This window comes from Talpa europaea, assembly GCF_964194135.1.
Source record: "Talpa europaea genome assembly, chromosome: 14".
Lineage (NCBI taxonomy): Eukaryota > Metazoa > Chordata > Mammalia > Eulipotyphla > Talpidae > Talpa > Talpa europaea.
The window spans coordinates 87,143,276-87,153,543 of NC_140082.1; the positions used below are offsets into that span (position 1 = coordinate 87,143,276).

The 10,268-nt window shown below is 55.5% G+C and overlaps 1 protein-coding gene across 1 annotated transcript in view; it reads right to left on the bottom strand.

Annotated features, from left to right (window-relative positions):
• Positions 1-467: 467 nt before the first annotated feature.
• The window catches only part of SLCO3A1 (solute carrier organic anion transporter family member 3A1), a gene marked incomplete at its 5' end in the record, with an annotated part of 175,027 nt that continues 165,226 nt past the window's right edge, over positions 468-10,268 (bottom strand). Inside the window, 2 exon segments of the mRNA XM_084254358.1 lie at positions 468-1,168; positions 1,170-1,214. Of these exon segments, the coding sequence (XP_084110484.1) occupies positions 772-1,168; positions 1,170-1,214 (442 nt within the window). The 3' untranslated portion in view covers positions 468-771.

Consider the following 10,268-nt stretch of genomic DNA (forward strand, 5'->3'; position numbering starts at 1 on the left):
AATGTAAGCAAATGACTTGGACTGGGGTGGGTCTCACTGGCTCTGAGCGAAGTCGGTCATAGCCAGGTGGGGCCCACGGCTTCCTGAGGTCACTCTGCGGGGCGGGGGAGCGGAGGGGCTGGCCCCCACGCCCGGCTCCCCCTCGGACCCTCAGTCTGGAACATGGACATGGAGCTGGTGAGAGGAGCCAATCAGCGTCCGGCACGGATCTCCCGAGAGCATCGCTGAGAGGGCTCTGGGGCCTGGAACCACATGCAGACTGGGTGAGGCGTCTACACAGTGACCCATATTGCGAGAGTTAGAGGGGAGTGGAGCCCACTCCTGGCCTGTGCGCGCCCCGCCCCGCCTGGGGGGGGGCGGTCGTGCGGCTGTCACTAGTGCTTATCCTGGCATGTTGTCAACTTGGTTTTTTAGTAGACTCTGTAATGTTTCTGTTTGGATGTGTGTGGATATCCGGACAGGTCCGTCCTCCAAGCTGGCCACCATGTTCCCTGAATTTGGCAGTGCCTGTTGCTTGCAGCTCTCGGCTTCCTGAAAACCCAGAGGCGCCTCCAACAGGGTCGGCTCTGCGCCCCGGCAGGTGGAACGTCCTGGTGGGCTCCTGTCTGGCTCTGATGTTGAGGAAGAGGTCGTGTGTGCATGTGTGCGTGTGTGTGCGTGTATGTGTGTATCGAGTTACTTATTTTTTTTTGGAAGCTTTTTGTTTTTTGTTTTTTTTTTTACGAAAAATGACCCTTGGGTCACTAATACAGAGTTGAGCCCGTGTAGTCGCTATAAAACGGATTCCATGTTCTCACACCACTCGTGGTCTTCCAGGTTATAGATAAACTTTGTCCTATGGGTCTGGTTTGGGGGCACAGGGTCCCTCCCCAGATTGTCTAGGGTCAGAGTAGAGGCAAAGAACTCACTGGTGCTCAGCCCGCCCTCGTGGTTTTTGATGTAGCGCGAGTAGTTCTTCCGCAGGCACTGCCACGTGGTGGTGTACAGGACGAAGGCGAAGGACTTCAGTGCGATGGCGATGCTGACGTACAGGTGTCTGTAGGCCACGTTGTCGTACAGGACGCAGGCGCCCTGCTCGCCGCAGAAGGCGCTCCAGAACAGGCAGGTGGAGTCGATGCCGGCCCCGAAGATGAGGGGTGGGGGGATGAAGCCTGTGGGGGAGAGCACATGTCAGGGGGCAGCTCTGGGGGCTGTGCAGAAACCCTCCCTCAGGGCTGCAGGGCCAGCAGGGAGCAGGCCCTTTGGGAGGTCGAATCACTGGAGCTGAAGCCCAGGTCTCTTGACTACACAGACCTGCAGGTGTGGTTGAAGCCCCTGGGCCTCGGTTTCCATGTGTGCAAAGTGGGGTGCTGCCCGTTCTTACCAGAGGGCTGTGAGGAGTAATGAGTGAGGAGGTGCAAAGCTTTAAGAACCGTGCCTGGAGCATGGTTAGCACTGAATGAGTGACCGCCAGTGTCATTGTTGTAACTGCGATCCTCATCTGCTTGGGTTTGAGGGGGAAAGAGAAGTCGTCCCCAAAGGGGGGCTGCTTACCATCAAAGAGCACCCCGCCCAGGAAAAAGGGAAAGGCGTGGGGCTGATCTCTTACAGGAGCTGCTAGGGCTGTGCGCGGCTCGGGTTGTGGTGGGGAGCAGAAGGTGAAGGGCCCTGACAGCATCTCTGCCCCTCGGTATCACCCGGGGCTAGACTGCTTTTCATTCCGAGCCAGGAAAAGGCTTAAAAAGCCTCAGGTTAGAGCGTTCAAAAGGGCCAGAGCTGGAAACTCCTCCACGCTCTGTCCCTGCTACTGTGTTTCTGTCCTCCTAGCCCTGGCTGCAGGGCCCTCGTCCTGGCTGCGCCTTGCTGTCATCTGGGGCGGTGAGTCAGAGCTCTCGGCACGTGGCCTGGCCCTCAGCGTTGCTGAAACACAGGCTCTTGGGTGGCTCTGGCCTGTGGGGGACAACGTGCCGTCTATGGGAGAGCAGTGACTGGGTGGGAATCAAGTGCTTCACAGAAATGGTCCCCAAGGCCAGAATGGGGTGCCTTCACCCACAGGGAGCCCTCAGGAGGAGGACGTGATGGCTGGAGTGGATGTTGACTGTTCTGAGACCCAGGCCCAGCTTCTCGCTAGGAGGAATATTCATTTGCGGGTCAGCCCTGGAGTGTCTTTTGTTTTTTATTAAGGATGGGCCCTCTGAAAATGGGATGCAATATAGACCCTTAGTCCAGAAGAATACATCTACCCAGAAAATCGCACACACATTCCAGGGGTTGGAAGACCCCTCAAGTCCATGGCCGTCTGCCAGAGTAGGGAACACTGCACGAATCTGACCGTAGTTAGGAGGGAGGAGAAGGCTCAGCGACACGCCTGGATCAGGGAGACGGCTGCATCGCACTGCAGACCAGCCCAGCAGAGCCTCCGGCCACGCCTCTGTCCTTAGCCTGCTCTGTGCTTGCTACCCAGAGAGCGGCCCTGGGGGGATTTTAGTGGAATCCTCTCCAGACCTCCCGAGCCCCACACAGCCTGCTCCTCCTCTGCAGCTCCCAGGTCAGGTTGGTCTTGCAGAATCAGAAAACTGGGTGAGTCCCCCCAGTTTCCCCACCCCAGCTTTGTCCTCATTTAACTGAAATGAGAGCCAAGTAGAGGGACTGCCCTCCCGTGGTGGTTAAGGACACAGACCTGGAGCCAGTTTTAATTTCGGACAGACGCAGGGAGAGGGACCCTTGATCACCGCGTCCATTCACCTCTCTGTGACCCCAGGTTTTCTCAGGTTGTGGGTAGCTCCAAATGCTCCCCCTCACCCATTCTCCAGGGGTCACTCCGCTCTGTCCTTGTGCAATGGGGAGAAAGGCAATGCCCCCCCCCCCCCAACCCCAGCACAAGATCTGCATGGGGCTCTGGGGATTGTCTGGTGCCTGGGAGCCATGTGCCATCCACAGCAGGCACTTGTTGAAACCAAAAATAGCCTCTGAAAATGCCAGGTACCTGAATCTGGGGCTGAAATGGAGCTGGCTATTAGGAGGGGTATATTTCTGCGAGCTGGCAGCGTCTGTTTCACCCTGCCTACTGTCATTGTGTCACCAGCTGCAAAGTCCCCCAAAGAGCCACAGCGAGGAGAAAGCCCAGGGCCTAGCAGAGTTCCTCACGCTCTATTCGGTGTCCATTCCGGAAGGCATGTGTGTGAGACATAAGGAGCCGAAAGCCTTCGGGCACGTCGCTTGATCTCTAAAACGGAGGCGTCCAGCCTGCTGGTCAGGGTCAAGGTGAGCCTGTCTGCAAACAAGGTGTCACCCGAGGGTCGGACCCTCCCACAGCATCAGGCCTGCTGCTGCCTTATCTGTGTTAACCCAGAGGATTCGGGGGACAGGTAGATACTCAACCCACAGTTACTGTCACTATTATCCCTTTCTGTGTCTTTACTGCCAAATTCGCAGCTTCCCATTTATTGACTTAAAATTCCTTCCCCAGTACTAGCTATTGGGTCCTGAATTTGACATGGGCAGAGACTGCCAGTGGTGCCATTCTAGAACTCACCTGGCTCGTGGAGGTGGGTGCAGGAGGCCCTTCCTGGTAGTTCTCACACACAGCCCACCCCCTTATGTTTATCACCCACCGGAACCCAAGAAAATTCCAGGCAGTCCCTGTGTGGGTGCTGGTGCCCCCAGTGGGAGACCTGTACCCCTTTGTGGAAACACCCTGTCTGGCTGCACATCACGATCCTCTCTGTAATCCCATAACCCCCTTATATATTTTTTTTGTAAGCAGAGGTTTGTGTGTATTTTTAATCAGCTGAAGCCATTGGTTTAATGTAAATGAGTTCTGCTTCCTTGTTGAAGGGACTCATTTCAACTGATGTTTCCAACACGTTTCTTAGAACTGGTCTCATAAGGGGGGAGGGAAGGAGGAGGGGAGACAGACAAGGGAAGAGCAGGGGGGACACACAGGAAGGAAGAGCAAACATGACTGAATGACACCACTAAGGGGAGCAGCGGGCAAGAGGAGAGGCCCCCTGCACCTTACGTGGCTTGGCTCCCTTGGCCGGGTATCGAACTCAGGCCGTCAGGCTGTAGCAGCACCGCAGCACTGAGCCTTAACCCGCAGCACTGAGCCTTAACCCGCAGCACTGAGCCTTAACCCGCTCGGCCACCGGGGAGGCCCTTCTCACTCCCTGGCTTTAAGGGGACTCGTACTTCTCCAGAGGGATCGCGTCTGCTCTGGCGATTGTGCGCTCATGGAAACGCCTCCTAAACTGGGCCTCTGCAGGTGCAGCCCATGTCCTGAGAGGGCAGCGAGGGGTCAACCACACGGTCTGGCATCCGCTCATCGGGAGCCTGCGCTCAAGTGGGCCTCGAGTTTACAGTCCGCGTGGCCCGTCGCCGCCGCGGGCGGGTGCTGACATGCACGGTGGCTCCCGTCTGGGGGCGCCGACTCGCGCGTCTAGCCAGGAACGGCCATCTAGTCTCCCTTCTGTGGCAGGGCCCAGAGACGAGCGTGGACGCCTTGCAGCGGCCCCACAGAAAGTCTCCAGCGCCACGATGCCGAGATTGTGCAGGGAAGCTCCTGGGAGGGCCCCAGAGAGCTGTCCGAGGGCGTCCAGAGGCGGGAGGAAAGCTGGAGGCTCCTCCTAGAGTTTGAGGTGCCGCCTGGCCCATCTCACCTTGGCCAAGAATTCCCAAGACGCTCACTCAGGTCCATGCCATCCTGACGCAGCCGGAAGGGCCCTTCAGGGAGTCCTCATGCAAGGCCTTCCAGTCTGGGGTGCGGCTGCTGTATCTCCCCGCAGCCCCTCGCTCTGTCCTCTGCTCCCAAGGGTGCCGGGTTCAGGCTGAGACGGGGAGCCCCGCTGAGCAGAGAAGGGAGCTTCACTCTGGGGGTTTCTACCTGCAGCGGGGCCCGGGCTCCCGGCCTCTCTAGGGCCGCCCCTCGCGCGCGTCCTCAGCGTCAGCGGCGCCCGCACCTCATAATCCTATAACCACCTTATTTTACACAGAGAAACTGGCGGTGAGGGAGATTATTTATCTTGATATTTCATAACCCTCAAACCCAATCATCTCTTCCTACTCATTGCAAAGTGTGTTGATTTTAGAGCTATCAGGGATTTCCAGGGTCACAGAGAACATCTTATTTACCCTTCTGCTGAGTTCCCGGGGTACTGGCTCGCGGGAGCGTGGGAGGGAGCCACGGAGAGGGAGGCACAGGGGCTTTGCTCTCTGCTCTTGGCAAAGCTCAGAGTCCTCCCTTCTCTGGTGCTTGGCACGGAGAGGGCTGGAGGCAGCAGGACACCCGGCAGGTGGGCAGGCACTTGGCGGCAGGAGGGGGGCGGGCTCTCCCCTGCAGGTCACTAGGCGGCGGGGAGGAAGCATGGATTCGGGATTCCGACTCTGCCCCTGGGGCCCTGGCAAGCTACCCATGTTTACTGAGCCTCAGTCTCATTGTTTAGGAAGTGGGCACAATAATGCCTGCTTGGCTGAGTTTTTGTACGGGTTTAATGAGCCTGCACTTGTAAAGGCCGCTGCTATGGTGGCTCCAGCGAAGCTGGCTCCCGGCCGGCTCTCTCAGCTTTCCTTTGGAGAAGTGAAAATTGGCCCGCTTTGAAATCACCATCTCCAGAGAGCGCTGCAGACAGCGAGAGCTGCAGACAGCCTGCAGGCCGAGATCCAGCAGGAGCACCAACAGGTAGCGGTCCTTCACATGGTAAGGTCCAGTCTGTTTTGGGGGGATCAGCTGCCTCTGCAAAGGAGGCCCAGCAGGCCCAGCGCAGAGCATCTGTCCAAGGTCACACCCTGGCTGCCGAGGAAGGAGCAGCAGGTGTGTGTGTGTGTGTGTGTGGGGGGGGGGATATGGAGATAGTGTGGCTACTTCCTCACTGTGCTGGAAAAGACCAGCTTTCTCCGGGGAGCTTGCAGGAGTAGCCCCGTATTCTCTCCATGTCTGTGGGGGGGAAATCATGGACTGAGAAGGCAGTATCTCAGGTCCCACCACTGGGGTGGGTCTCCTGGGGCTCAGTTTAGGCTGGGGTGTGCCAGTACAGAGAATATTAAAAGGATTAAATCTGACTTCCTATTCCATTTGGGCTCAAGCCGCAGCTATATATTTTTCAATGCAAAAACTGCATCACCATTGAAGGAAATTGCCTCTGTTTTCCTGAAATCTATTAACAGAGATTAAACCTCAGGGCCTAGTATTTTGGCTATTTAATCCACTCTCCTGGTGGAAAAGGCCACGCCTATTTATATTCTTGGGTCTAAATTTAAAGGCTTTTGTAAGAAAAATGAATTCACATTCCTTTATGGGACAGAAACAGGAGCTGAGAATTACGCCGTCATTTACATTTCAAAAGAGCCCTTCCTCCCGGCCTGCCTGCAAGACTGGAATTCACACTGGAATCGCTATTCAAGCTGGTGCAGGGGCTGTTCTGTCCAGCTTGAGAGGGGACTGTCGACAAGGATGTTCTCCTGAAAAGATTAATGAGTTTCTCGGCTTTGGCGATGCCAAGGAGGAGACTGGATGGTTGACACGGGCCAGCACATGCTGCTGACAGCTGACAGTCACTTTCCTTGACTCCCAGAAACTGGTAGGGAGCTCCTCTGTTCTCACTTCATTCCTGCGCACCTTGTTCAAGTTGCAAAGGCTCAAAGAGTTGACATAACCCGCCAGAGCCTCGTGGTCAGAAGCAGAGCTGGGCTCGGAGCCAGGGTGCTAGGCCGTGAAGCCCTGGCAAATGGTTCCCCCTCAGTGTAGGTGAAGTTGAGCTGGCCAGCGCGTTTTGGGAGGGCAGCACTTCACTGGGGCCTAATAAATGGCTGCCCAATAAGTAAATAAATGCACGGGGGGGTGGGGTGGGGTGGGGGCTGGGTAGGGGCTCCAGGCACCCAGCCATGGTGCTCCGCTCCCTACCACCCAAGGCTGCTGTCCGCCGCCTCCCGAGCATTCATTGTGTTCATGTCTCCCTCTTGCCCATAGAGCTGCTTCCCGATGCTTCATAGGACATGCTCAACCAACACTTGAGCCTCATCAGCAGCTTCAGATGTACTTCTAGAGGAATCCATCGGTACCGGGGCCCAAGGACAGCTGCTCAAGAATACTACCTGTTCCTGCCACCTGTACCTGGCTCCCAGGCTGCACCTGAGGCTGGTGTTCCCCGTGCTCCTTGCTAGCAGGTTGTTCTGGAAGGTTGTGCCCAGCCCATCCCTCCCAGAGGTATCTCAATGGCCTGTTAGTTTTCGCCACCTCTGGTGTCTACACAGCCCAGTCCTGGGGTGGGGGCGGGGGCAGGTCCTCAGCTCTATCTTGGGCTGTGCGTCTCTGCTTTCATCCAGACAGTACAGAGCTTGCATAGACGCTGCTCCACAACACGGTTTCTCTTTCTCTTCATCCCACTGCTCTACCCTCAGGCAGCTCCTCACTTGACTTGTCCTGCGGAACCGCCTTGTACCTGCCTCCCAGGCTGCTCTTTCTAGATCAAAATTCTGAATGCATGTCCACTCTCCCGTCTCAAACCAGCATCGGCTATTTCTGCATGTCCTACACGCCTCCCAGACTCGCTTCGATCTCCTCCTGGGGCCCTGAAGGCAGGAGCTGGCTCCTGCTTGCTTGTACAGCCCTGGTGGTGTCTATAGCAGCGCCTTGAACACAGCAGGCCCTGGGATCAGGCCCTGAGGCAGGTGGGGGCCCCCACCCAGCGTGGAATCTGGGGGTAACCTGATTACACCAGGGCCCCTGCAGAGCAGGGCTCATCCAGTTCACTCTGAATTTACCCACCTGCGGGGACCTTTCTCCTCACTGCCCCAGGTGACGCGCACTTGCACTTCAAGGACAGGTGACTCCATGCCTGGCCACTCACTGCTTATGCCGCCCTGGCATTGTCAGCTCCACCCCTGTAAGTGCAACAGCTCTGGTGGCAGATTCCAGTTCTCTTTACTACATCGTAGTAAAGATGTGGCTGCCCCCACCTCTTCCTACCAGCCGGGTAAGTCACTTCAGCCCCGCTCTGACAGCCTCGATTCTTTGCTCCACACACCTTGCTCTGCACCTGCTATCCATTCCGTGTTCATTCACTCCAGGGCTGCTGGGCTCTTACCTCCTCAGCCCTGCAGCCCCGGCCCTTTCTACCAGCTCCTTTCCATGGTGTGGAAAGCAACAGGGAAAACAGTCTCGAGTTAGCTTCTGAGTTCTGCCCCCTTCCTTGCTCCTCTCAGCCAAGTGTCTGGAAGGAACCGTCTCCTCATGCTGACCCCGCTACCTTGTGCTCGGCCCTGCCCACCCTCACTCCAGTGACAGGCGCTTCCAGGAACATCAGTAACAATCAGTCAGGTTACAGGAGTCACATTTCAAGTGCTTGGTAGCCACACGGGGGCAGGGGCGGACATTTCCATCATCATCCCAGCCATGGCTGGTTTATGCCTTAGTCCTCATCAGGATCTCCCTCTTTGAATAAGTATCTGAGGGGCAAGAATCCTGTGACAGCTCTTGCAACAGGCCCAAGTCTGTTGCAAGATCTGTCACAGGATTCTTGCCCCTCAGATACTCCAGCCTGCACCCTCCGTGCAGACACCCACCCTGAAGGCTCTCCCTCCTCAGTGTTTCTCAACCCCGCCTTCTCCTACCTCGGCAGCTGCCAACCGCCCAGGCCTCCATCAGTGGCTTAGTAGTGAGTCCCCACGTGGCAGACGACGGCCTTGTCATGCCACTAGTGACCTTCATTTGCCTTAGACCTGAAGGCCACACCTGCCATTATTAACACAGCGGCCCTTTCTGGCCGCGTTCCTGACAAGCTGCCCTCTCCAGCCCTACCTTTACACCCCCACCCTACATCCCGTCCCACCAAGCACACCCTCTGCTCCTTGCTCCTCATGCCTCGGGCAGGACCCACATCCTTTCCACCCCATACGCCTGCTTCCATCTGCGGTCAGGCTAGGCGGCTCCTCCGCCCGTGTCCCCTGAACCATGCTGGAGCCATCCCAGCTCTCTACATAGTGACATTCCCCACCATAGTCCCATCAACAAACCACTTTTCATCAAAAGATGGCGCCACGTCATACACTTCTAGAGCAGTTTTCCAGACTCCGATCAGTCACTGATCATCCAAACAGGAGTAGGTCAGCACCAACTTTTTAAAAAGCAGGACGAGAACCGAAACTGAACCCATCATGAATATTAGGGGTGAATCCCTGCTCATGAAGTTTTTGTTTCAGCTCTTCTACCCACGTGCATGTGTGTGCTGGGCCACAAGGTGAGCCTCCGCGGTAGCCCTGGCTCACCGTCCAGTAGCCGAAGACCAGTCTGGGGCTGCTCCTGGGCAGGCGACAGTGCTTCAAAGCGATACTGTATAATCTTAATGCCTTACAGTGCCCAGTAGTTTTCAGAGAAAAAAAAAAAAAACTTGTAAATGTTTTTTCATTTTGTGCTAATAAAATTATTCAAAACATATGTTCACAATTTTTACCAGCTATGTATCGAATCCTTAGCACTTATTTAGAGGTGCAGGCTGGGACTCCCTGGGGGCTCCACCGTCCCAGGCCTGCTCCCAGGAGCAGAGCAGGGCTCACTTACCTGGTGCCTGGACCCACACACACAGACAGTGAGCTGAAGGTGTGCGCGCAGTGGTTTCACTGTTTTCAGAAAGAAGGGCCTCTAACTGCTGCCACCTGGTATTACAATCCACCCCCGCCCCCAAATTAGGCTCAGTATTGCGGGGTGGGGGGGTGCATCACAATAAATGCATAGTCTGCCTTCCCAGTGCAAAGGGAAAAAAGAACTATAGCTCTGTGACTGTCAAGTTCTTTTGGGAAGGCCAAAATATTTTGGCTTGAATTACTGCGGAACCTGGTATCTTCACATCGACACCATCTCACTTTATCATGAACTAGAAGAGAGACCAACGTACCGTTTAAGTTTCCCATGCGTACCCACAAACCTGCCCTGATACTGGCTGGGAGGAGTTGTTTCAGGCGGGGCAAAAATGATCACAGTGACTGACTGGCACTTACTCGCTCTCAGCGGAGGAGGGACGTGAAGAGGGGTCATGCCACTCCCCATGGAGGGCAGCCTATGGCCATTCCATATCATTTCTATAGGAATTAATCTCATAATACATTTTTTTCAAGAATATGTTTATACCCTCTTTAAAGAAAATAGCTACCACCATTTTCAAGTTCCATTTACCAAGATTTTTCCCTGTTTATGCATATTTTCAAAACATCTGAGTATATAGTATATTTTAAGTCCTTGTCCTAGTCTATCGATATTTTTCTTCCCAGGATTTTAAAGGGAAACAAATCCTGGGATT